Raw genomic sequence first — 27,611 nt, forward strand, 5'->3', positions numbered from 1 at the left:
CATGATGGGGTGAGCTCCCTTTGCTCGGTCCCTGCTCCTGCCAACCTAGCAGTTCGAAAGCACATCAAAGTGCAAGTAGATAAATAGGTACCGCTCCAGCAGGAAGGTAAACAGCGTTTCTGTGCACTGCTCTGTTTCACCAGAAGTGGCTTAGTCATGCTGGCCACATGACCCGGAAGCTGTACGCCAGCTCCCTCGGCCAATAAAGTGAGATGAGCGCCGCAACCCCAGAGTCGACCACGACTGGACCTAATGGTCAGGGGTCCCTTTACCTTTACTAATGTGCTTTTGGGATCCTTGTCCATCATTGCTGAGTAATGCTAGCAGGAGGAGGGGCATAAAATGGGTGGGTTCATGGTGTGGTGAACAGGTCTCTGCATGACGGGATGGCACCAGACACCTTGAAAAAGGAGATAACGCAGCCACTCCTCAAAAAGTCCACCTTGTACCTGATGGCACTTAATGACTACAGCCCTGTCTCAAGTATCCCATTTTATGGGCAAGTACTTGTGAGAGTACCAGAGGAGAAGTGACCACTGGGAGGAGCGCAGAAAGAAAAAAAACACACCATGGTACGCCCGCATCAGCACAACCGTGCACCTTCATGTGCCCCAGGTGCAATAAAACATGTCTCTCCTGTATCAGTCTCTACGGCCACAGCAGACGCTGTAACTCTCCAATGGTTGGATTTCACTCCAAAAGGCGCACTCTTCCATTGTCTCGTGAGACAGATGGATGTCAATGAAACTTATGAGGTCATGGTGACATAGCTGCAGACACTCCTGGAGGAAACTGGTTGATATTTTCATACATTTATTTCATATTTATTTTGTGACATTTATATACTGCTTGACTGTAAATAAAGCCTCAAATCAGTTTACAAATAGAATAAAGCAAAGTGGCATCCGTAAAAAGAGTTAAACTATTAATTTTTTTTAAGAAAACTCAGCAATAAACTAAAAAGAGATTAAAATACCCATTGGCATTTCACATTTTATATTTGTTCACATATTGAGTGGGCATATATGGGGTAAGGTGGTCTCACAAATAAACAGGTCCCAAGTTGTTACGGGCTTTATATGCTAATAGTAGCACCCAGTAGCAAATCAGCAACCAATGCAGATCTCTGAGCACAAGGAAGAGCACGGCAGACTAGGTCTAACTCCCATCAGCAAATGTTCGATGTGGTCAAACAAAGTCTCAAATAAATCCACATTGCAGTAATCCAGTCTGGAAGTAACCAACATATGAACTACTGTGGCCAACCTTTTCTGCTTCAGGAATGGTCATAGCTAGTTATAGGTGCCAACTCCTAGTGGCTGAGGTCCCTTTGGTTCCCCCAATAAAATATTTGAGGAGGCCAGCCCCCCCCCCAAAAACTGATGGGCATTCAAATGGTGTGTGCACACCACATCTTGTGATTGATTATGTGGGGTGGGTCTTACCTGGGTTTTCCCAATGACCGCTCCCCACATAAAAACAGGGGGCACCCTTTGCGTGGATGCGCGCAGCCCCTGGATCTGGAGTGGCTCCATCAGCATAGGCTTGGCTTTGCCTTCCCTCAGGTGGGATACCAGGAGGTCTTCACCTACCTCAGTCAGCTGTCCAATCCCACCTGGGGGAAGTGTTGCCAAGGAGACCAGGCCAGGTAGGGGAGGGACTACCTGCCCACACAATAGAGGGAGGATCTTACCTGGGGATCCTCACTTGGCTCCAGAGCTTCTCTCACCCTACCCACCCTCAGTTAATGTCTTGTTTTGCAGGTTAACGTTTCTTCACAGGTTTTGCAGTTTAACTTTTCTTCACAGCTATGCGGGGCGCTGCTACGTCAAGGTTGCTGTTAAAGGGCCAGAAAGGAATTTGCCTTCATTGGCAGGTTTCGCCTTTCCCGTAGCAAAACATCACAATTTTGGCGGTATCAGGCCTTGGGCGGAATCCTTAAGTCCACCTTCCTCTTTGCAGCAGCAATACCAGGGTTCCCCGTTAAAGGGGTTTCTGAAGGGAGGCTTTGACCGTACGCTGAAAGGTCGTCATTGCTCTCCCCTTCGGTGGCATAACGGGGGCGGCTATCTCTGCTTGAACATATGTTCTACAGAGCCGGCCCATCCCCCCCCACACACACACACACTGGATAACCCTGATGCTCCCCAGGTCCCCGGCTGGGGACTGGGGAGGGAGAATGCCCAATGCCTGAGCCAAGGTTGCTCATGCGTAAGTTGCCACCACTCCTGGCTAGGTGGCCTGGTTAAACCTTTCCTAGCTGGACAGCCCCTCACTTTGTGACTGTTCAGTCGCTGGCAGAATCCGACAGTGGGCGTTTCTTCAACCTTTTCCAACATAAAAGTTGTTTGACGCCCAGTCTCCTCCTACTCTCCCTGCGCGGAAGTCTTCTGCACAGGGAGGGCGTGGGTAGCGGAGGACCTGTGCTCTCCCTGCTGGTGTCCAGTGAAGAGTCTCTGAGCCTGCTCTCTGCTTCCCCCATTGGCCCCCCTCCATCCCTGGTGTTGTGCTGATTTTCTTCCCCAACAGGAGACCTGCCTCTCTCCCTACTTAGCCCCTCTCCAGCATCGTTGTGGAGCCTCGCCTCCTCCTCTCGTTCCGATGGCAGTTCCCTGACATCCATCTCTCCCCCAGAACCCCCCCACCCCCGGCCCGACCTCTGGATCCAACTTTGTCCCTGTCCTCGGCCGACGATGCGGGAAATCCTCGGAAGGAGCTGTCGCCATCCTCAGAGGATTCAAAACCTGCTTCCCACCCTCTCTGATCTCTGATCTCTCCCCGCGGTGTGGGCCTCCCAGTCTGAATCCTCCCTCTCTGACGCTTCTACTCCCTCCTCTTCGGAGTCAGGAAAACCCTCGAACTCCTCCTCGTCGTCGGCGGTGCCAAATTGCTCCTCCCAGAATCTCGCTGGTGGTTTTGGTTTGAGTGGGAACCGACTGTGGAACTCTTCCACTAGATACCCATCATTGATTGCCTCCGCAGGAACCCACGTGTCTTCGGACCGGGATTCTCCCTCCCAAGTGACCAAGTACTCTACCTTGCGCCCCCGCCACCTGGAATGGAGTATTTCCATGGCTTGGTTGTGGTGTTCTCTCTCCTCTACTTGCGGGTGTGTGGTGACTTCTCCCTCCCATCCCGGGAATTCCCGCCCCTCCCTGTGCGGAGAGAGTAGGGACCTATGGAACACCGGGTGTAACTTCATGCTGTCAGGCAGCTTGAGCCTAAATGCCACGGGGTTCACCTGCTGTGTTACCTCAAAAGGTCCCAGTTGCCTCGGCTGCAACTTCTTGCACCCTCCCTTAAAGGGTAACCCTTGGGTTGACAACCACACCCGGTCCTCCACCCGTATTGTCTCCCCTTCCCGGCAGTGCTTGTCTGCCTGCCTCTTGTAAATTTCTTTGGCCCTCTCCAAATTCATCTGGGGTTGCTGGTGCAAGGCCTCCATTTCTTCCACAAACTGCTCTGCTGCAGGTACGCTCCACCCTTCCTCCCCCCTCCCCGGGAAGGCCCTGGGGTGACACCCATAATTGGCCATGAACGGGCTCATTCCCGTGGACATGTGTTCAGCGTTATTGTATGCAAATTCAGCCAGCGCTAGTTTCTCTACCCAATCGTTCTGTCTCTCGCTGACGTAGCAGCGTAGGTATTGCTGGAGTATACTGTTCGCTCGTTCCGCTTGTCCGTTGGTTTCCGGGTGTCTCGCTGTCGAGAACCCCACCTCGACCTGCAGCAAGCTCATGAGCTTCCTCCAGAACCTTGAAGTAAATTGTTTCCCGCGATCTGAGATGACCCTCGAGGGATCCCCATGCAACCTGAATATGTGATCCACAAACAATCTGGCCGTTTCCTCTGCCGTCACTGCATGCGAGCAAGCTATGAAATGGAACATTTTTGTCAGTAGGTCGACTACTACCATGGCTGCTGTCTTCCCTCTTGATTTGGGCAAATCAGTCATAAAATCTATGGACACCACCTCCCAGGGTCTTCCCGGCGTGGGTAACCCTGCAGGAGCCGCCCTCTCCCCCTTTGCCCTCTGGCAGCGGTCGCACCCCCGTACGTACTCCCGTACATCTTCCCTTACCCTTGGCCACCAGAACTGCCTGGTGACAAGCAGTCAGCTGTCCAATCCCACCTGGGGGAAGCGTTGCCAAGGAGACCAGGCCGGGTAGGGGAGGGACTACCTGCCCACACAATAGAGGGAGGATCTTACCTGGGAATCCTCACTTAGCTCCAGAGCTTCTCCCACCCTACCCACCCTCAGTTAATGTCTTGTTTTGCAGGTTAACTTTTCTTCACAGGTTTTGCAGGTTAACTTTTCTTCACAGCTATGCGGGCGCTGCTACGTCAAGGTCGCTGTCAAAGGGCTGGAAATTGGGAATAACTGGGAAGACCCTGGTCTGTACTCTGGGTGCAGTGGTGGTCTGGATGAATGGATAAATAGGGTCTGGCAAGACAGAAGCTGTGTGGGTGAGTTGTTCCAGGATCTAGAAAGACAGTAAGTTGCCTGCCTTGGATGGGGTTGAGGTTTTCCTAGAGGAGCAGGTACTTAACTTTTGGGTGGTTCTTGGGTCCAGCTCTGTCACTGGAGGTGAAGATGCCCTCAATAGCCAGGAGTGCCTTTTACTAATTACAGGACATTTAAAGCACATAACTTTTTTAAAAAAATCTGGCCGGAACCTCTTGATATTGTTTTGTTTGTAAGGATATATTCATGTATTCAAAAATTGAAATATTAATTATTCTTTTTAAACGCACACAAACACACAAACCATATTTGCTTTTAAATCAGTGAAGGAGAAACTATTGTAGAGTAACCCATTGTAATATATGCGAGTGGTTCCAAGAGCCTTCAACAATTGGGGGCTGGAATATGAAACATGGAGCATGGAATATGGAACATTGTCTGGCATGACAACAGAAGCATTCTAAAAACAGCTATTTTGAAATGTGAAATGCTGGAAGCTAAATGAAACACAGCATTTGCCTAAAACATTTTCAAATGTTTCCTGGGAATTATATTGGAGTCCAAAGGATGACCCTGCAAGAAAGGCCAATGTTGTTATCCTCACGTTGCAGAAGGAAGAAGTAAGGCTGCGAAAGAATGTGGTCACACTATGGAAATTCTGTGCAGGGGACTTTGCTATTCAGTCAGCTCACCACAATGCTAGCTCCATCATGCCAACAACCAACCCATATTAAATTGCTGTGACAATGCGATTCTAAACCAGACTTGCAAGCAGGGATGATCTCAGAACCCAATTGTCAACAGCTTCCTGGAACCTTCTGGCCTCCTTCCTCTGATTGGCTCTCACAACACAGAGTTCTGAGAGCTTTACTTCAGAATAAAAGAAGCCTTGACTCAATACTCCACTCCTCGCCACTAAGAGAAAGCTACAGTAAGTCCATGTGTTCTTTGCCTGTTCATCCTCTTCATTCATGTCCTGCATAAGACGAGGAGGCTGCCTACAGTTACATTCCATATCTATCCAGTTCAGTGGCTATTTAAATGGTGTCACAATCTAGGAGTCCAAGGTGAAGATGGAATTCCATCAAAGAAAAGGAAGGAAGTATCCAGCTTCTGCTTGATCATTTCCCACATTAGCTAACCTAATCTAGCTACCGCCTCATGCCAACAGATGAAATAATCACTCCTGCTCTGAAAACAAATCCTTGAATTCCAATGCCTGTGCCTCCGGCCCCCTACAATCCAGTTGATCTCTGAAGGATAAAATCCCAGGCATGACTGTTAGACATACTAACTAAATGGAAGAGCCTCAAAACTTATGGATCTGTATCTGTGAAACAGATGGTAGGTCCAAATGAAAAGAACTCTCTTACTTCTTGACAGGTGAGCCTTCTTTCTGGGCTCCTACACAAGAAACTATGGATGAAATAGAGGAGGTAGACAATGAAACAATCAACACCCAGATGAGTTCGGAGAAAACAACCAACATCCGGGTGAGTTCAGAGGAAACAACCAACACCCGGGTGAGTTCAGAGGAAACAACCAACATCCAGGTGTGTTCAGAGGAAACAGCCAACACCTGGGTGAGTTCGAAGGAAACAACCAACACCTGGGTTAGTTTGGAGGGAACAACCAACACCCGGGTGAGATCGGAGGAAAAAACCAACACCCGGGTGAGATCGGAGGAAACAACCAATACCCGGGTGAGTTCGGAGGGAACAACCAACACCTGGGTGAGTTCGGAGGGAACAACCAACACCCAGGTGAGTTTGGAGGAAACACCCAAGACACAGGTGAGTCCTATCGATCCAAACTGATGTGTAAATGTTTTCCAGATTCTTATAGGTAGAACAACTCATAATACATTTGGTTTGAATTAGGCATTCTTAGGGTAGTCCCAATGTAGAAAGGAAAGATATTATGGGTTGTTCTAAATCTATATGATTAATATGTTAGTTTGGTATAATAAAAACAATTGATACAATAATTTAGCATACCAGCTGGGTTTGAAGCCCGTTAAACTTAGTTACATGACCTGGTTCCCTAGCACAAAATACTGTTTTAAAGGCACATTCTCCATCTGCTGGATTTAGGCAGCTGCATGTTTCATCTGCATAAGATTATTCCCTAAATGTTGCCCGGTTTACATCTGATTCTTGCCCTTATTCGCATTGAATTTATGAATTTTTCCAGGAATGTGGTTGTCGGGATTCAGTAAAATCCTGTGATGGATAAATTTATTTCTTGGGAGGATTAAGTTCAAAACTGAACCTCCCCCCACCCCTTGAGTAGTTTCAGTGTGATGGGCCAAAACTGGTAAGATGGCAGCTGGGTTTGGGGGCAAGTTCCAGGGCCCCATGGAATTTACAACCCTCATTTCATGGCTGGTATTGAAGTTATTAACGACATCAGTGATATCTTGTAGCTGGGGCCTGTGACGGGTTTTCATCTCCTGATTGGACTGTAAGATTCCAGTTTCCCAACTCTTGGATTGGTTGTGGAATGAAATGGGTACTAGAAATTAACTGTTAATATGCTGAACATGACTTGGTTTATTTCCAACAAGGCACCAGAAACAATGTGCTCTCCGTATTAAGATGGAGAAGGAATATGTGGCAGGAGTAGTTAGAAGTACATCCATCACAGCTGCAGCAGGGAGTGCTAGGGTGCTCTGCCCACTAGCTGGATGAGGAAGTGGTGGGAGCCAACCACCCAAGATACCCTCCAGGGAGGGCTCAGAAGAAGACAACTTAGATCCCGGATCCTGGTGGTGTGACACTGAAGAGCAGTCTGCAGAAGGGATGAGCTGGGAGGTGCTAGAAGCAGGAGGTTTGAGTGATCCAAGGAGGGTCAGGACAGGAGAAGGAGGCCCTTCCAGGACAGGGGGAGAGGCTGAGAGTCACAGTGTGTGAGCAGACTCAGAGAGGTGTCAGAGGTTGACCCTGCTACACAACAGCAGGACAGTCCCAGTCCTGCTGGCTCTCCTCCCACTCTGACACCCCTCTCAAGGAAAGTCCTACACATTGCTGAGCAACAGGTCAGACAGGCCCAGAGGAGGAGCTCAGCCTCTCTACATAGCCTCTGTCTGCTTGGAAGGGATCCAGACTGATAGGCTAGAGGGGGATAGGCAGAGCTAGTGGTCAGTTTCAGCTATGTCTTTGCTGGAGTAAGGCAAACCAGAGGACTCTGCTGTGTGCCTTCTGTGTGTGTGCCTGCCCTGTGGTTGACCTGGCTCCCTGACAGCTCCTTGACACCCTGTCACCCTGCTTTCCATGCACTGAGCGTGGACATCAGAAAAGAAGCACATACACTGTCAGGAAACTGAACTGCACAGATAGTTCACTCATGATCTCGTGGAACATCTACACATGAGCAGCTGTTCTCATGTATCTGACCTTGTGCAGTTTCATCACAGTACCTGCTTATCCTTCCTGCAGGAGTCGTCAAAGTTGCTTATTTGGGTCTCAGTTGCATCCTGCCTCCTATCACAGTGTGATGGTTACAACATGTGGCTACTCTACTCTCCAACTGTGGTAAGATGGTGCTGCAGTGTAGCTGGCTTATTAAAGCAGCAGTTATTATAGGGCTTTTACACTGTTGAGGGCCACATTCCACCTAGGGTAATTTGAGGGGGGCCACATACTGGAAGTAGGGATGGAAGGATCTGCTTGTTTTGGTTCTCTCGGTTTCTCACACACCCCAGACTTAAATTTGGTTCCTCACATTTCTGTAGCAAGATGCTTATTTTCTGTTTAAAATCTTCATGAATTTCCAGGCTGGTCATTTGTGCCTTTTTAGAGTCAGATAAGCATGGAATGCAATGATTCAGTGTTTACACAGTGTAGCATGAGCGCTGCAAAACAGAAGAAACACAAGAATCAAAATATTCATTGGCACATTGATACATAATCCTATATAGACTTCTGCAATTACTATTGGAAAAATACATGGAACATCTAAGGCAAGAATCTAATGTCAAAATTTCCATATCAGTCGTGACCCTCTTGGGCACGCATGTGGCATGTGAATATGCACACACATGGATGCACAGTGAGAACGCACAGCATCTCTTCCACTTCACCCCATTTCCTTTCTAACTGCTGCACAATAATGTAACAACAACAACTTTATCATTTATACCCCACCCATCTTGCTGGGTTGCAAACACCAATGAATTTGTTTGTGTTGCAGCTGATCCATAATTCATAAACTACACCCATTTTGAGTCTTAGCATTTTCCATAATTCATAAACTACACCCATTTTGAGTCTTAGCATTTTTTTAAAAAAAATGTTAAATTTTGCAAAAGGGGTTTGTTATGTTACTAATGCAAGCTGCCTCACAAGCAGGTACCCCAAATATGCCTGAATTATTGAGAAGTTTGATAAATGACAAAATGACATAAAGGTGGGGACAGCGTTTGTGATTTCTGGGACATCGCAGATGCTCACCTTGTGCAAGAAACTAACTTTTTAACTGTGAATGAGGCAGAGTCATTCCTCATCCCAACACTCCCACTGTCCATCCAGCATTGGCTGCAGCTTCCCTGCCAAAAAAACATAGGAAAAAAGTCTTAAAAGATCTACACTGGCTCCCAGTACGTTTCCGAGCACAATTCAAAGTGTTGGTGCTGACCTTTAAAGCCTTCAGGGGCCTTGGCCGTGTATACCTGAAGGAGCATCTCCACCCTCATCACTCAGCTCTGAGGGCCTTCTGGCAGTTCCTCACTGCAAGAAGTGAAGCTGCAGGGAACCAGGCAGAGGGCCTTCTTGGCAGAGGCACCCTCCCTGTGGAATGCCCTCCCATCAGATGACAAGGAGATAAAGGACTATACAACTTTTAGAAGACATCTGAAGGCAGCCATGTATCAGGAAGTTTTTAGTGTTTGATGTCTTATGGTACTTTAGTTTGTTGGCTGCTGCCCAGAGTGGCTGAGGTAACCCAGTCAGATGGGCAGCATATTGATGATGATGATGATGATGATGATGATGATGATGATGATGGAAGCTTCCTCATAGTGAGTCAGGCCATTGGTAAATCTAGCTCAACAGTGTTCACACTAACTAGTCAGGGTTTCAGCCAGGTCTCAGCCTCTCAGCTTTTGCTGCCATACACTCTGCAGAAAGGTCCTAATGTCAAATGTTATGTGCTTCTCTCCTAGTTCCTGCATGACTTGTATAACACAACTCTGTTGGAAGAGCTTGGAACTAGAGTAGATTCTAAGCGGGTCCTGGCCACTATCCCTGTGGCTTTATTTCCATTTGGAGCTATCTGTGGGTCCTTTCCTGTCGCTTGGCTGATGGATAGATTTGGCAGGTATAGATATAACCCTTTAAGTGCATTTCCTAGCATGCTGAGGGGATGAGGGAATGGGTGGTTGCTGCTGACCTACATCCCCCAGTAACATCTAATAAAAGATAAAATGCCATCAACTTTGTTAGTTTCATTCCACCTGCCCAAGGCATTCGACCAAATGGAATGGGATTTCAGAGAAAGGCAAAGGGGATGATGTCAGATAATTTTTATCTTTCACTAAACATTTCATGGACTGTTGTATGGCAGGGAGGGACAAAGTCCTGGAATCTTATCTGATCACTTTTAGCTAGCTAATTGAACTTTGTTTTAGGGTGGTGGGAACATGCTCTCCAAATGCATTATAATCCTACAGACACAAAATTAGTTGAAATCACATTGGTAGGTTTATCTTTCACTACACTAACACTACAGACAGAACAATATTTAAGTATTCTTATTATTAAAAGGAAGTAGATTGCACACAAATTGGATAACTGAGATTTCGGGAGGGGTAAACATTTCATCCTGGATTTGCATATCTTAAGAGTCGCCTTTAGGGTAGTTCCCAATCTAAATTCTTTAACCAGTTCCCCACTAAAAGAACAGCATCCATTGAATTCCCCATATTGTGCATTTATTCAGTTTGTTTCTAGGCTTTTGCTGTATTACTCGATATTAGGGGTAAGGCCTGCTTTTGACTGGTTAGCTTCACAATATAGTTTAATTTATCCAAGCACTTTTTAAACTGTTCTGTATAGGTAAAATGTCTTCACCTAAGCCTCTTTAGATTCATATATAAATGTTTCAAAAAGTTTTTGCCAAGCAGCCAAAATTTAGGGTGATATATCCACAGGAAGAACTTGGAAAAGCTACAACTTAGGCAATGTAACAACTTAGGCAGACAATATATCTATTTACAGAAACATTTTTCTCAGTATGGCAAGGTCAAAGGAAGTCAACCTTTCAAAATCGCTTTTCATTATTATTATTATTTTTAACCAGTGGGACAAAGCAGTCCAGAGATTATAGGAGCCCTGCTAGAAATAGTTTCTTTAGGCTCATGGTTCCCCAAACTTCCAAATATTGGAAGCTTTTATATCTACGTGGGACTCTTAAGTACCATTGGAATTAGAGTCTGAATCTTGGGTGGGATATTGAAAACCCTTAAAGTTTATTTTGATTAATTTATTTTAGCCCTGCTATGTCCATTCAGTTCCTGGTGTAAATAAGGTGGTGTATCTAAAGCATCTGCTAGCATCAGGACCATGTCGTAATCAGCATTTAAGTTAGCCAGATGTTCCTTACTTTTTATTATGATGCTTTTAATATTTGGTTAGTTTTTAAGCGCCTCCTCTAATGGTTCCAGGTCCAATACAAAAAGAAGGGAGACCCTGTTTAGACATGCTTGAGATGTTTTGTGTGTCCCAGTCATTTACTCTCAAAATATCAGTAGAGTTCTCCCGATTTGAGAGATGGAATGAGTGATGTGATATCCCAAATTCAGTCCAAACAGTTGAAGTAGGAAGCACCATAACTGCCCCCCCCTTTTGATAGTACCTTATAGTCATTGGTATCTCCTCCCTCAACCCCGCCTGTTTTTTTTTTCAGGAAAGGTGCTTTGATGATAGCTGACATTTTGTACATTATTTGTTCTGTACTATTGGGTCTCTCACACTTGATAAGAACCTATGGATACAGCCTCTTTATCAATTTCTGCTTTGGATTATGTTCAGGTAAGTCAGAGTCCTGAATTTATTGGCTTGCCTTTTTGCAAAAAGAAATCATCCTGAAATGCACAAGATTCATCTGAGCTGATTTCAGGGACCGACTGGATGATGGGGGGGGGGCACCAGCCAGGGAACCCCCAAGGGAAACCTCAGAGGAGGAAGTCTCAGAACCTAGGGATTGGTGGCGGGACACTGAGGAGAAGTCAGAGGGAGAAGAGTGGGAGGAGTTGTTGGATGCTGTAGGGGCAACAGGATTTAGTGAGCAGGGAGAGCCTGTGACAAGGAGCAATTCAGACTCAGATGCTGAAGCAAGAGGCTGCAGAAGAATCCTGGGAGCCTGTCTTACTGTGACAAACTCCCCTCTCCCTTAGTCTCCAAGGACATGAAAAACGATGTGTGGGGTGGATTAGATTAGAGATTAGATCCCAAAGATCTGGGATGTGGTAATTATACTAATCTACTCCAGTGGGAGGCAAATATTGTTGAATTATATTTTCCATCCACCCATGCCAACATATTCAACAGTAAACAATGTTGAGAATCGCAGTCAAAATATCATTTGTGGGGTGTCAGGTTGGCTACTTTTCTTCTAACTTTTCTCCAGCCATCGCAATTAGTTTAAATGAATATATTTAATTCCAGTTCTGGAAGATGAACAATCTCTGGCTTTGGCAAGCAGCTAGGGAAGAAATCTATTAAGTTAAGAGGCAGCAGCCGAGAAGACCTCTCTGCAAGCCTTTGTGGGGCTCAGTTTGGTTTAAGTTACAACTGGGCAACATCTTGGTGTCTATGGCGTCAAGCGCTCTGGCTTCTGGCAACCAGCCAGGGGGAGAAATCTCCAAAGTTAAGATGTAGTCACTGAGAACACCTCTTTCTGTAACTTTGTGGGACCTGAAATGGTGGGGAGCTACAACTGGGCAACAGCTCTGTAACTATGATGTCAAATATCATCTCTCCATGTAACTTGATCCAGTAACCTCTCATGCAAATTGTGAAGGACAGCATGACATTTTGCAGAAGTCTGTGGAGGACCTCTTAAATTCATAAGGAGTTAAGTGCATGCCTCATTGTGGCCTTCTGTACCACGCAGAGTTCTCTATATATGTTTCTGTACACTGTGTCACAAGCTCATTGTAAATTATATTTTGATTTCTCACCTAACCAGGAATAACCTTCTGTGTTGTCTCCATATATCTTGGGGAAATCTCCCCTATTCACCTGAGGGGACGCATAATGATGATGCACAGTCTGTTTTCTTCTTTTGGTGTTCTGTTGGCTCAGATACTTTCTCTCCCAGAAATTATTGGGACCCGAAAAGGTAATTAAGAGAAATTCAGCCTTTGACTTACAGCTTTTCAGAAGTTCCACCTCAGTGTTTTCACGTTATCAGTCACTCTTATTTTCTTTCACAGGTTTACCAATTCTGACAAGCATTTCTGTGGTCATGCCATTGCTTCAGGTCTTTCTACTGCCCTTACTTCCTGAAAGTCCTAGGTATCTCTTCATTCAGAAGGAGGATGAAAACAATGCAATAAAAGGTACTGGGACCTCTAGGTATGTGCACCATAAAGAGCTGTGATATCCCTTCAGGCTGAAGAGACCTCAGGCACCTTTGGCCTGTTGCATAATTCAATCTAGGATTATCAGATCATTTATGTTGATAATCCTCTCATTAATAGAGGGTCATCAACAGACTTTCATAACAATGCACATACAACTGATATATAAATGTACTTTCCTTTCACACAACTATTTAGGGTATAATAATAATAATAATAATAATAATAATAATAATAATAATAATTTATTATATATACCCCAACCATCTGTCTGTCAAACATTAAAAGCTTCCCTAAACAGGGCTGCCTTCAGTTGTCTTTTAAAAATAAACTAGTTGTTTCTTGCCATGACATCTGATGGGAGTGCGTTCCACAGGGCGGGTGCCACTACCGAGAAGGCCCTCTGCCGGGTTCCCTGTAACTTGGCTTCTCGCAGCGAGGGAACCACCAGAAGGCCCTCGGAGCTGGACCTCAGTGTCCGGGCAGAACGATAGGGGTGGAGATGCTTCTTCAGGTATACTGGACTGAGTCAATGGACATTCAATGGCTACTTGCAGTGATGGCAGTAGTGGCAGAATCAGTATACCTCTGAATAAAAGTTGCTGAGTATCATGAGTGGAAGAATGTGGCTTCAAGCTACAAGAAATGAAATTCCGAATTAAACGTTTGGAAAAACTTTCTGACAGCAAGAGCTGTTCAGCAGTGGAACAGACTCCCACGAGAGGTTGTGGGCTCTCCTGCCTTGGAGGTTTTTAAGCAGAGGCTGGATGGCCATTGGTCATGGATGCTATAAACATGATGATCCAGCTGGAGTGATTCAGTGCACTATGTTTAGGCTCTGGAATAGAAAAATAGTCTGCTTGTTTTTTAAATCAAGTTTCCAAAATTGCATGGGGATGTGTTCTGGGATAGGGGGAGGTGGGGCATCGTCGTTGTGTTGATTGTCTCCAGCAATGTAAAAGGAAGGAGCTAATATCCTTTGTGGCATGTATGGAAGTATTAAAAACAAGAGGAATTCTAGGAACAATGAAATTAACAAAAAATACTACACACATGATGTTGTGTAATAGTTGCAACAATTACAAATACAGAAAGTATCCCAATACAATTTCCTCAAATACCACAAATTTTTATTAAGAGATTCCCAAGATTGCTTCTTTATGGTTCTGAATTACTCCCAAGCGTTCCAGAGAGATTAAACCCTCCAGACTTCCCCTTCCAACTTCCTTTCAATCAATCTGCTTATTTATTTATTTTAGAAGTCACCCCTTTCGAAGTCTAATCCTCTCTGCCTCTGTTCACACCCAGTACTGAAGAGGCTGCGAGACACTAGCGACGTGGAAGATGAGATAGAAGAGCTCCAGCTGGAGGACATAATTGAGAAAGACGAAAAGAACATGGATTCACTTAAGCTAATGATGACCCCAAGCCTAAAATGGCATGTCATCCGCATCTTCGTCTTGATGGGTGGAGAGCAGCTTGATGGCCTCAATGCGGTAAGGAAAGTAATATCCCAAGTTGTTAGGAGGTTCAACCATGCAAAATGAGAATGTATTTCACAAAAAGGTTCAGAAGCACCAATTGTCACTGCTTGTCTCTGGGAATGGTCCATGTTGATGTACTCAGGGGCCTGCTCTGTTTTCTAGATTCTATTTCAGGGATCAAGACTAACCACCCTTAAGGGGAGGCCTGTGGTACACCTGGTGTTGGTGAATCCCAGTTCCAATCAACTCTAGACAGCATGGCCAGTGATATATATCCTGACAACACCCAGGGTGCCTCAAGGTTTCCATCTTCACCCTAGTGGATGTCAGGGACTGACTGGATGAGGAGGATTGGTGGAAATCACCTGACCAAGAGCCCCCCCCCCAGGAAAATGCAGAGGAAGAGGATTTAGATCTGGGATCCTGGTGGTGAACAAATGGACACACCTTAGAGGAGGGGAAGAGCTGGGGAGTACTGGAGACTGGGAGCTTGGAGGAGGAGGAAGAGGAAGAAACAGGCAAGTGCCGCAGCACAGAGCTAAGACAGGAATCAGACTTAGCAGTTTCATCACAGAGCCACCCTGACAGATTTTCTGCTGACAGCCTGTGTGCCCCTACTCCCAGAAAAATGCATCTATTGCATGTTACTGAGCACAGAGCCAGGCGGAAACAGAGAGGGTCCCTTGGGGCTCACCGTAGACAGAGGGAGGGGCCTGACACAGAGGGATAGGGAGTGAAGTGGGAGATACAAGCCAGTCTGAGCAACTGCTTCAATTAGACAGTAGCAATCTCAGAAGTCTCCATGTGTTCTCTGTTCTGCTTCCTTAATTTAAAAAAACAACAACTAACTTTTCTTTCTCTGCTCTGTGAATGACCTGACAGTGTATCTACTGGGAAGATGGCATTGCCTAGGGTAGAGGCAGACTATGGTCTTTCAGATTTCAGTGGCACCCTGTGCAAGGTCAAAATTCACCACCACTACCCGCCTCTTGTTTTCCATTCTGTGAATGCACTACTTCATAGTAATGCCCTCCTCAGCTCAGCACCCGGTGTGGAGGAACTCTGCCTCTGCCTAAAAGTTTATAGATTTCACAGGACACTAAAGACATCAGGGTAATGTAGAATGAGGCATCACACAGTTAGATAGATTGGAATGATTCCTTTAAGTTTCTGAAATGTTAAAGATCTGACATCTAATGTGAGATAACATGATTCCCACGTATCAGATTAATGTATGGATTGGAATGCAATGATCTTTCAGGTTCTGCACTTGTTGAAATTTTGCAATATGTTTCTCAGCTCAGAAAAATGTACCAGGTGTTTAAATATGCATTGAAAAAGGAATATTTGTGCAGAAACGTCTGGTTTCCAAATTAATGCAGAAATAGTACAGAACAGATTTGTTAATGAACACATGTGAAGTTAAAATGGATGGGAAATGAACTGATATGTCCGTTATTTGATGCAACATCACCATGTCCTGCGTTTTCCTATTTCAATTCATTTTCTCAGCATGAAGGAAGAGAGGAAAATCAACATGATTATGTTATAGAATTATGGAATTGTGGAGTTGCATGAGGTTCCAAAGGTCATCTAATTCATCCCACTGCAATGCAAGAGTCATGGCTAAAGAGTCCCAAACAAATGACCACTCAATTCCTGCTTTAAAAGTTCCAGTGAAGGGAACTATCACCTTCAGAAATATTGTTCTACTGTCAAAGAGCTCTTACCATCAGAAAGTTCTTCCTAAGAATAAAATAATAGAACTGTAGAGTTGTTAGGGTCCCAGAGAGTCATTTAGTCCAACACACTGCAATCTCAACGAAAGAATCCATGACGGATGGCATCCATGTTTAATCAAAACCCCCCTTTTATCTTCAAATATCTAAAGGGCTGTCACATCTAAGGTGGAGCAAGCTTGTTTTCAGCTACTCCAGAGGGTAATACAAATAACCCATGTTAATAGCTGCTTACCTCAGGGCTCCAAGGGGTAGGCCTTTGCTGTCTGGTGTAGCCATGCCACCAACACCAGGGGTGGTGGCATGGTTTGTGCGGCCAGAAGGAGGTCAATCAAGCTTCACGTCCAATTGTGTGAATATGAAGTGACAGGGCCCCAGGTTAAGGGCCAGTCTGGAGGGTCCAGAAGCCTTGGGCATGTGTGGAGTGATGCCTGGGCTCTGGTACTTTTACCCAAATACTCCCAACCTACCTTCCATGCTCCAAGTCATGGATTTCTTCACAAGTGTACATATCCTTTACATATAATGCTACTTCTCGTTCCTTCCTGTTGATTAGTTCATACCCCTCAATTATTATATTCCAACCATGAGTCTCATCCCATTAGGTTTCAGAAATGCCTATTATATGATATTTGCCTTCCTGTTTTAAGAGCTCAAGTTCATCTTGTTTCTTTCCCATGCTCTGTGAATTAGTATAAAGAAAACTGAATCTACAAATAATTCTTTCCAGCTGCTTCCGCACCCTGTGTATTAGGAGAGCCCAGTAATACTGCTCCAGTTCCCTGTACATCAATGTCATGTAACAATCTTTGAGAATTCTTGGGCAGCAGATTAGGTCCTTGCAAACTGCAGGTGGACAAACATTGTACCCGTCTTCAAAAAGGGGAAAAAATAAGGCACGGATAACTACTGACTAGTCAGCTTGAGGTTGATACCAGGAAAGGCCCTAGAACATTTAATTGGATGGCCAGTGTGTGAATACTTAGAAATGGGTGCTGTGATGACTAAGATCTAGCATGGGTTTCTAAAAAAAAAGAAGGCATGCCGGACAATCTCAATACTTTATACAGAGAGAGTTGCAAATTGGTGGATCAGTGGAAAGCTGGGGACGTAGTATATCTTGATTTCAGTATGGCTTTTGACAGAGTCCCCCGTGATATTCTTGTGGAAAAGCTGGTAAAATGTGGGCTGGATGAGGCCACTTGTAGGTGGACTTGTAGCTGCTTGACAGACTAATCCCAAAGAGTGCTCACCAATGGTTTCTCAACATCCTGGAAAATAGTGACAAGTAAGAGCTGTTTCTGATGGTAAGAGCTGTTGACAGTAGAATGGGCTCTCTTGGGAGATGGTGGACTCTCCTTCCTTGGAGGTTTTTAAACAGAGGTTGGATGGCCACCTGTTAAGAATGCTTTAGCTGAGACTCCTATATTGCAGGTCGTTGGGCTACATGACCCTGGAAGTCCTTTCTAACTCTGCAGTTCTATGATTCTATGTCATATATTTGTTTTACTCTGCTTTTGGGGCAATGATGCAGTTCAGGGGATACCTAGTTAACACCATCACTTTAGACTTAGATTTTGCAAAGGAGGAGGACCAAGTCAGGAGTCTCTTCTCTTTGGTCCCTTCCAACGCTACAGTTTTATGATTTGATGTTGAATTATTTTCCATCTTTGTCATTCACTAAAATTAAGTCAAGCATGGCAGGCATATGTGGAAAACGACAACTCTGAAGCACAGGACTTGCTACTTAAAGTGTTGGGTCAATTATACAGGGGAACCTAAATTAAAGGACTTCTAGGTTAAGAGCAGCTGACATCCAGAAAAGAACAACAGCAACCAAAATAACCAGAAAATGAACTCTAGGATTTCTCAGAATCCCAGGTCACCATCATGTGCTTCTTCCCCTCACCTAACACTTTTTATTGTGATGGTCTGATTTCAGGCATACTATTATAAAGAGAGAATCATCTTGCCTACAAAGTCAGATATTGCGGAAATACATCTACTTTTGATAATCGGAAGCACTGTTTATTCCTGTGCAATTGCATTATCGGTAAGTCTCCTCTACCTTTCCTCTCACTTTCTAAGTCTTGAAAATCACTCTTCTTCAATAGACTGATCCTCACTGCAACATTCTATATCTTTTCTGCCATATTATTTTCTGTGCAGCAGCAGCTCTCCCACTCTCCCCAAAACCTGGGAAATGTAGTTTTATGGGGTTTTCTAACTATTCTTTCTAAGACAGGCATGTCCAAAGTCTATTTCAGGGGTCTAATCTGGCCCGCCGGTCAGTTTAATCTGGCCCCTGTGGCAGTTTATTTCCTGAGGTAAAATCCTAAAAAAAAGCTCAACAGCTTCAATCCTAAAGAAAGGTCAACAACTTTGGTTGGCCCTTTGGTCATCCCTCACACATGTTCACTTCATCAAATCTGGCCCTCTTTGAAAAAAGTTTGGACACCCCAGTTCTAAGAGAAGCCCTTAGATTTAAACAGATTGCATGGCTCCATGCTTTACTTAGAACTGTCCCAAGGGTTTTTTAAAAAATACTTTGCATGTCCGTGTGTTAGAAGAAGCAAGAGCTCCTGTCTTTATGTACTTTATTCTGCTGCATTAACTATTTCATCAATGTACTCTAAGGGGAATTGCCTTTTTTAGCCTAAATGGCCTACTGTATGGAGAAGATATAATAATAATAATAATAATAATAATAATAATAATAATAATAATAATAATAGTTTTTATTTATAACCCGCCCTCCCCAGCCAAGGTCGGGCTCAGGGAGGCTAACAAGCAATAATAAAAACAAGTTGAATGAATACAACTTAAAAACAAGATTAAAATACAACATTAAAATATTGAAACATTAAAATATTAAAATGCAGCCTCATCACAGGAGGAGAAAGGAAAAAGGAAAAAGAAAGGGGGGGAATCAAATTGGCTCCAAGCCAAAGGCCAAGTGGAACAACTCTGTCCTACAGGCCCTGCGGAAAGAAATCAGATCCTGCAGGGCCCTGGTCTCATGAGGCAGAGCGTCCTACCAGGCCGGAGCCAGTGTTGAAAAGGCCCTGGCTCTGGTTGAAGCTAATCTAAATTCCTTAGGGCCTGGGACCACTAGGGTGTTGCTATTTGAGGCTCTCCATGGGGCATACCGGGAGAGGTGGTCCCGTAGGTACAAGGGTCCTAGGCTGTGAAGGGCTTTAAAGGTCAAAACCTTTTTTTGGTTTTGATATATCACCCCTATCTTACTATCATAGAACTACGATTCCTAAAAGTCCTCTGGAAAAGGGAATTAATATTAGACCAGTTTAAGTCTGTGATACAGATGTATCCAACTGGCTACAACTCTATACATCTGGAGTAGCCAACAAGCTGCTCTCTAGATGCTGTTGGAATACAACAAGTGCTTTATTTCTATGAAAAAGGTGTTGGTACACACCATGCCCCCTCTCTCTCCCACCTCCACCCGGCTGCCATTTGCATGCCCTCCTGCTTGCTCCCTCCCCCTTTGCCTGAGACTACTTCTGCCACTGCCACTGCCACCACTTCCTGCAGCGGCAGGCACAGACTCCCAGAGGCACTTTGTCCTCCTACTTCACCGTTTCCCACAGTGGCACTTTGGCGCGACCACTTTTACGATCATCAAAGCGTACCTGGCAATCATAAAAATGTTGCGCCAAAGCACCTCTGCTATGGTGAGACCTTCTTACGATTGCCAGGCACCTTCCTGGAAGGCGTTTTGGCAACTATTCAACTTTAGTCAGGCCACACCTGGAATACTGTGTCCAGTTCCGGGCATCACAATTTAAGAAAGATGTTGACGAGCTAGAACGTGTGCAGAGGATGGCAACTAGGATGGTCAAGGGTCTAGAAGCCAAGCCTTGTGAGGAACGGTTGAAGGAGCTGGGTATGTATAGCCTGGAAAAGAGGAGACTGAAGGGAGATATGATAGCCATCTTCAAGTATCAGAAGGATGGAGCAAACTTGTTTCTACCTACTTTGGAAGGTAGGACTCAAACCAATGGCTTAAAGTTGCAGGAAAGGAGATTCCAACCAGACAAATGATTATTTTCCCCCCTGATACTAAGAGCTGTTTGATAGTGGAACAGTCTCCGTCAGGAGTTTGTGGACTCTCCTTCCTTGGAGGTTTTTAAGCAGAGGTTGGCTGGTCACCTGCCAAGGAAGCTTTAGCTGAGATTCCTGCATTGCAGGGGGTTGAATTGGATAACCTTGGTGTCCCTTCCAACTCGTAGATTCTGTGATTCTATGATTCTAACTGTAAAAGGGTCTCACGTTGGGAACTGGTGGCAGTAGGATGGTGGGGGAAGAGGTGGTACATACATCCTCAAAAGAAGCACTGAAGACAACTTACACCATTCCTTACTATTGGCCCCGATAGCTAGGGTCGATGGGAGTTGAAATCTCACTACACATGAAAGGTATTTTGTTGGCCAAACATGCTACATATACCTACCTGGGATCAGAAGGGCTTATCTCTGAGTGGATATGTAGAGGATTGCATTGTAAGTCTTAGCTTCAGGTCCTTTTTCATTTAAGAGCCTTGACCCCCGACTGTGGTTGTCTAGACACAAATTCAGTATGCCACGCTTCAAAATCTGCTGTTCATGTATGCATTCATTCTCAATGAAGGGTGTGAATAAGCCCCAAGTAACTCTGTCTTAAAAAAAAATAGCAACTGTTTACTGTTTTGCCCTATGCTGCCTCTGCTTTGATTTGTAATTCAGGTTCTGGGCAAAACTGTCCAAAGCAAAGCTCTCCCATTACCCATTTGCTATAACAGGGAACAAAAAAAAAATTAAAAAAAATCAGATGCCAATTTTCCTCTTTTGAACAAAATTATGAAAATTTATGGAACAGGAGTCCCTCCAGAGTGAATGAAGCCTGTTTTTCAACTACAGCTCCCATCATCACTAGCTAGCAGGACCAGTGGTCCCAAACCAGCTGGAGGCCCTAGTTTGGGAAACACTGTTTTAATGTACTGTTGTAATGCCTAGGGTCCCTCTTTCTTCTCTCTATATTCTTTAGATGTATCTGGCTGATTCTAAGGGGCACAAGTTTCTGCTTCTCGTTGGCTCTGGGATCTGCATCGTGACCTGTATCATGTTAACCATGTCACTGGATTTAATGGTTTGTAGTTGGTAGATTTTGAGCTGAGAATCATTAAATAAATTTGTTGTTTGGCCCTGTCCCCCCTCCATCTTTAATCTGTATCATGCAAAAGCTCCAAAGCCAATGTTTAAGTAGGCTGTAGATGTGACAGGACATTTCTTTAAGAATAATAAAAACAAGGCATACGAACGGAGGCATGGACATCCTTCTGATTGGTACATCTGTAAAGGAGACTTGAGAGAAAAGTTGCACTGGATTTTTAACCTTCAGCTGAATTTTGTACAAAGTCTTCAAGTGAATGAATAAGAACATAGTTTCCCATTGACAGATGTTTCCTCTGAAAGTTACACAAATGTTAGATTCAGAGGCAAGAGAGGCCTCCTTCATTCTAGGGGTCAACAGTCAGTGTGGTGTAGTGGTTAAGAGCAGTAGACTCGTAATCTGGGGAACTGGGTTCGCGTCTTCGCTTCTCCACATGCAGCTGCTGGGTGACCTTGGGCCAGTCACACTTCTTTGAAGTCTCTCAGCCCCACTCACCTCACAGAGTGTTTGTTGTGGGGGAGGAAGGGAAAGGAGAATGTTAGCCGCTTTGAGACTCCTTCGGGTAGTAATAAAGCGGGATATCAAATCCAACAGTTCTATGGAACAAACAGTGGTAACTGGAAATATGGGAGCTTACCTCACAAATGTCCCGTTTCGAACGAGACATCCCAGATTGACTTTAGTTTCACTAGAACGTGGGACCCAAAGACACAGGTTTTTTTGGTCCCACACTGTGGTGCGAGTCAGTTGACTCGCAGCAGAGTGTGGGACAAAAGAACAGAACGGCCGATGTACTTATGGAAGCTGGTGCCACACTTCTGGGATTTAACCCAACAGGGACCCAAAAAGTGCAAAACCAAAAGGGACATATCCTTTGATTGCACATTCTTTTGTTTCCACACCTTCACTCGCTGTTCCCCACCCCACCCCCGGCACTGCTGGTATGCAAGCGGGCAGCAGGTGGCAGGATGTGGGGGTCTGTATGTGTCCCAAATTGCCCTCTCAAAATGTGGGTGTGGGGGGTGGAAAGTAGTATGTGTGACAGCCCTTCAGTTGTTGCTGCATTCCTATTCCCATCAGTCTCAATCAAGCATGGCCAATGGTTAGGAATGTTGCATGGCAAGGTCCTGAACCCTCCCTGATTGTAGAATAAAGACACTTGACACCAGAATTTAGGGTAATGGGCTGAAAAAGGCCACAACTTTATTGGTTACTGAATGTGAGTGGTTTTGGCTTAGGCATTGGAACCAATGACTATATCTGTCTCCTGCCCACCTGCAGGGAGTCTAATAAGGGTTAACCACCGATAGGGGGAGCCCTGTTGATGCACATCAACTAGGAATTTCCCCAGGGTCACCGATAGGGGTTGTGCTATTGGACACCCCCCCCCCCAGATTTCTTTAATGGAATACCCTTGAAATACGAGGGGTAGGTGATGGCCGCCACCTCCCACCAAATACTCCAATGCCTTACCACCAAATCTTACAAAGTTGTGAGGATTTGCTACGAGGTAGGCGAAAAGCCAAGTGGCTGGTGCCAATTTGCCAAGTGGAAAAAATTCCTACCAGGCCCCTTCAACAGGCAACCAACTGAGGTCCATAGCAAGGTCAGAGGATAAGGACCTAACCTTAGGGAGGGAGGGAGAACTGCGCAAACAGGAGCGAGGTAAAATAGAGCGAGAGCCTGGCCGCGGCTTGTTTAAATGGGCTGAGCCATACCCCCTTGGCCGAACGGACTAGCTGATATAAAATGACGCAGCCAGGAGCTCCCTGTGACTCAGAACTACCTAAGCCCCACCTGCATGGGCCGGGCTCATGATCTGCCCACAACGTCGACTCCCTGCAAGGGGAATCGGCTTTGCGAACTGTGGTCCAACAAAATATGGAGGGCACCACGAGGACTACACCTGGAAATTTCACCAGCGGCTTGTTCACATTTAAGCTTGATCACACCTACAATCCAAGAGTTGCAGAGCTGGAGGGGCCACAAGGGTCATCTAGTCCAATCCCTTGGAATGCAGGAATCTTTTGCCCATTGGGGAATCCATGTTACCTCCATTAGAATTTGGCCTCCTTAGTATGCACACAGGCAGATTTTCAGTTGGAGCTGAAGACCAAATCTGACTGTTTTCATTTGTACCAGTAGGTGTTGCCTTTTGCCTTGTCTCCCATCTTCCAGTAGATTCAAATTTAATATTTCACAAACAGTGAAATATTATAGATTCAAATTTAATATTTCACAAAAAGTGAAACAGCATGTGTTAAGGAATCAGTTGAGCAGTAGACATGCCTTTTGAAATAAACTGTGTCCAAAGCACACATCCAGGAATTCCCAAGTCAATATAACCTTTGCATGGTCACCTTTTATTTTATTTTCAATCTTAAAATAAAAAATAGGCAAAATAGGCATTTCCTTCTAACACAGGAAGATGGTTCTGGTGGAAATCAATAGAGTCATATAATTTGAAATCAGCAGGAAAGCATTAATCAGGAAAATCTGAAGAAATACAGTGGTACCTCTGATTATGAACTTAATTCGTTCCGGAGGTCCATTCTTAACCTTGAAACTGTTCTTAACCTGAAGTACCACTTTGGCTAATGGGGCCTCCTACTGTTGCCGCACCGCCACCACGCGATTTCTGTTCTCATCCTGAGGTAAAGTTTTTAACCCGAGGTACTACTTCCGGGTTAGCAGAGTCTGTAACCCGAAGTGTTTGTAACCCGAGGTACCACTGTAATTGTTTTTCTGTATTTAATTGTTGCTGTTGTTTTAAGATAAAAATATACTGCTGCAGAGATTTTCAAAAATAGGCACTACCCAAAATAAAACTGGCACCATGATGGTGCAAGGTGCATGGGAAGGATAGTAGTCAGAATGGATGCTTCATCTCATAGGTAAAAAGAGAGAGGAAATGTGCCCATTATCTTAAGTTTTTCAAAACTTATTCGATTCACCTTGAATTGGTGGGCGAGGGGAGAGGGAATCCAGATGTTCAGGGAGGAAACTCATGGAAAATGAGCTGGTGGACAATCCTACCTTAATTAGAACACAAACATTTCAAATGCACATTAAACTCAGCTGTAGACAATAAACACGACCTGCTTTCTCCAACAGAAATCTATCCCGCATTTGGTGCTTGTAAGAAAAGTTTTGGAAAACATATTCATCTTTGGACATGGTATAGGGTCAGGTAAGTGCTTAGATGATATTATTATTATTATTATTATTATTATTATTATTATTATTATTATTATTTGTTGTTGTTGTTGTTTAGTCGTTTAGTCATTTAGTCGTGTCCGACTCTTCGTGACCCCATGGACCAGAGCATGCCAGGCACTCCTGTCTTCCACTGCATCCTGCAGTTTAGTCAAACTCATGCTGGTAGCTTCAAGAACACTGTCCAGCCATCTCGTCCTCTGTCGTCCCCTTTTCCTTGTGCCCTCCATCTTTCCCAACATCAGGGTCTTTTCCAGGGAGTCTTCTCTTCTCATGAGGTGGCCAAAATTATTATTATTATTATTATTATTATTATTATTATTATTATTATTATTATTATTACACCACCCTTCATCCATAGATCTCAAGGTGGTTCACAACATAAAAATACAAGATAAAAACATAATATGCACAACATATGTTAAACACATTTAAAAGGCTATAGGATGTTAATCAGCCAAAGGCCTCATTGAAGAGGAATGTTTTTTTCCCTGGAAGCTAGAACTTGGGTGTCATTCTTCAAGAAACATTTCCGCTTTCAGTGTTCCAACATAGGTTACTTATATTTTTAAGTTCAATGTTCAGGAATGCATGGAGGCTCTGAATACTGAATATTACTGAAAAAGCTGAAAAATGCAGGTTATACATAGTTCCATTAACAAGTTGTTTCAAAACCTGTGCAATCCAGGGAAAGCATTCGGTCAGGAGACAAAAGTGCTAAGTGACTAACAATGCTGTAAAGGCAGATATGGTGCTTGCTGTGCTAGAAGGACAGGTTTGCTTATTTATGGTCTTTGCATTGTGTTCTTTAGATGATATGAAAGATATGAATGCAGTAGATAATCTAGTGAGTCAAATAAAATAAAATAAAAGTGGTATTCAATGCCCTAAATCATTTCTGTCTCCCAAGGTTCTATTTCATCTGTAATTGTGGTAGAGCTGTTCCTTCAGTCATCCCGGGCCTCAGCATTTGCGATTGCAGGATTTGTGCATTGGCTCAGTAGGTTTCTTATAGAATTCATATTCTTTTACATTGAGGTGAGTCGTTTTGAATTTCCGTTTGGTCATAAGTGCGGTAAAAAAAGCTCAGCCCCTTATTGCACCATTATTGTTTCCCCAAACCCACAAATGAAGCCATACCCTTGAACTTATTTATTTGCCATTATTTCTACCCTTCCCCCAATCCAGCCAGTGTGTTTTGTTAAAGTTGAATGTTAAATCATCTCAGGAATCTGCATATTTTCCATTCAGGTTCAGTGCAGTGATGGGGAAACTCTGCCCTTCCAGATGTTGCTGGACTGCACCTCCCAACATCCCTGGGTACACCATCCTGAGATCATCATCATAATCATCATCCCCTGCCCATCTGACTGGGTTGCCCCAGGCTGGTATATTAATTGAATTCATAATAATATCCATGCAAACACCAGCACCTTCCACTCTGCCACAAATTGTTTAAGTTACAGATAGGTAACCATGTTGGTCTGCCATAGTCAAAACAAAACAAAAAAAAATCCTTCCAGTAGCACCTTAAAGACCAACTAAGTTAGTTCTTGGTATGAGCTTTCATGTGCATGCACACTTCTTCAGATACACTGAAACAGAAGTTACTAGACCCTTCTATATAGTGAGAAGGTGGGGAGGGGTATTACTCAGAAGGGTGGTGGGAATGGGTGATTGGCAGATAGCTGTGATGAGCCTGTTGACGACTCTTAATGACTGCAATAGACTGCAATTACCAAACTTAAAACCATGGAGAGACCTGGTCTGAACAAAGACATTGGATTCTTATCTCATTATACATGACAAAGCCATTTTTACCTCCTCAGCCCTTGCTTTTTCCAGTAAGACCTATTGCAGTCGTTAAGAGTCGTCAACAGGCTCATCACAGCTATCTGCCAATCACCCATTCCCACCACCCTTCTGAGTAATACCCCTCCCCACCTACTCACTATATAGAAGGGTCTGGTAACTTCTGTTTCAGTGTATCTGAAGAAGTGTGCATGCACACGAAAGCTCATACCAAGAACTAACTTAGTTGGTCTTTAAGGTGCTACTGGAAGGAATTTTTTTTGTTTTGACTAATTGTTTAGTCATAGGAAAGAGATATATTCTTCTGGAAGTGGCACAGAGTGGCTGGGGAAACCCGGATGGGTGGTGTAAAAATAATAAAATTATTTATTTAAGGAGAGCAACTCTGCAGATGCTTCTCCAGAGGAGGACCTGCCTGTGATCTCTGCCTGCATTACTGACCCACACAGTCAAACTCTTTCATGCGCTCTTTCAGTGTCCCAGACAAAGCCCATGGTGCCTCCTAAGACAAGAAAACCATAGCTGGCTTCTTTGGGTGGAATTGCAGATGGACTTGTAGCAAGCAAGGAGGAAGGAGCCAACCCTGAATGCGCACAATAACGTAGAGCAAAACAGAGATGGATCAACCTGGGTTAGGTGGGTTGGGAGCTGGTCCAAAATGCACCACTGATCTTAAACTGCCACTTGTGGCAAATTTCTGGAGGTCTGGTCTTGAGCTCCTCGAAGGGTAAACTCCAAAAAAATATGTGTGTGACAAATAAATAACCAAGATTCTGTTTCTTTCTTTCTTTCCTTCCTTCCTTCCTTCCTTCCTTCCTTCCTTCCTTCCTTCCTTCCTTCCTTCCTTCCTTCCTTCCTTCTGCCCCCTTTTTGTTCCATCTCTAGGCAAGTATGGGAGCCTATATCTTCCTTCTCTTCTGGCCTGTCTCTGTAGCTACCTTTTTCGTTATCTTCAGGATTATACCAGAAACAAAAATGAAGGCCTTTGTACAGATCAGGAGATCCATGCTGATCCTGAAGCCCAGGAAGAAAAATACCAAGAAGAGGAACATCAAGTAAAAACTCAGGAAGCATCCTATGCAGTTTATTTCGTTGTTTGTGTATATATTAAATAGCTTTTTTAAATAAATGAAATTATTCAAAGA

The 27,611-nt window shown here is 44.4% G+C and overlaps 1 protein-coding gene across 4 annotated transcripts; it reads left to right on the forward strand.

The window, feature by feature from the left end:
• Window positions 1-4,951: 4,951 nt before the first annotated feature.
• LOC309374033 (solute carrier family 2, facilitated glucose transporter member 5-like) lies at window positions 4,952-27,611 on the forward strand. Of its 4 annotated transcripts, none has more exons than XR_014170326.1 (13): window positions 4,952-5,396; window positions 5,849-6,258; window positions 7,903-7,998; window positions 9,627-9,781; window positions 11,369-11,493; window positions 12,653-12,805; window positions 12,900-13,025; window positions 14,355-14,542; window positions 18,212-18,322; window positions 21,313-21,414; window positions 24,553-24,628; window positions 25,565-26,113; window positions 26,748-27,300. XR_014170326.1 is itself a non-coding variant. In XM_081918809.1 (13 exons), exons 1-13 carry the CDS (start codon window positions 5,243-5,245, stop codon window positions 27,523-27,525), a joined length of 1,998 nt encoding a protein of 665 aa, XP_081774935.1. In that variant the 5' UTR covers window positions 4,952-5,242; the 3' UTR covers window positions 27,526-27,611. The 4 variants fall into 4 exon arrangements, 3 of the variants coding, with proteins under 3 accessions (XP_081774935.1, XP_081774936.1, XP_081774937.1); XM_081918809.1 differs by lacking the exon at window positions 26,748-27,300 and adding an exon at window positions 27,352-27,611 and having other exon boundaries at window positions 25,565-25,692; XM_081918811.1 differs by lacking the exon at window positions 26,748-27,300 and adding an exon at window positions 27,352-27,611 and having other exon boundaries at window positions 4,969-5,085; window positions 25,565-25,692.

This window comes from Podarcis melisellensis (genome assembly GCF_964234715.1).
Source record: "Podarcis melisellensis genome assembly, chromosome: 7".
Lineage (NCBI taxonomy): Eukaryota > Metazoa > Chordata > Lepidosauria > Squamata > Lacertidae > Podarcis > Podarcis melisellensis.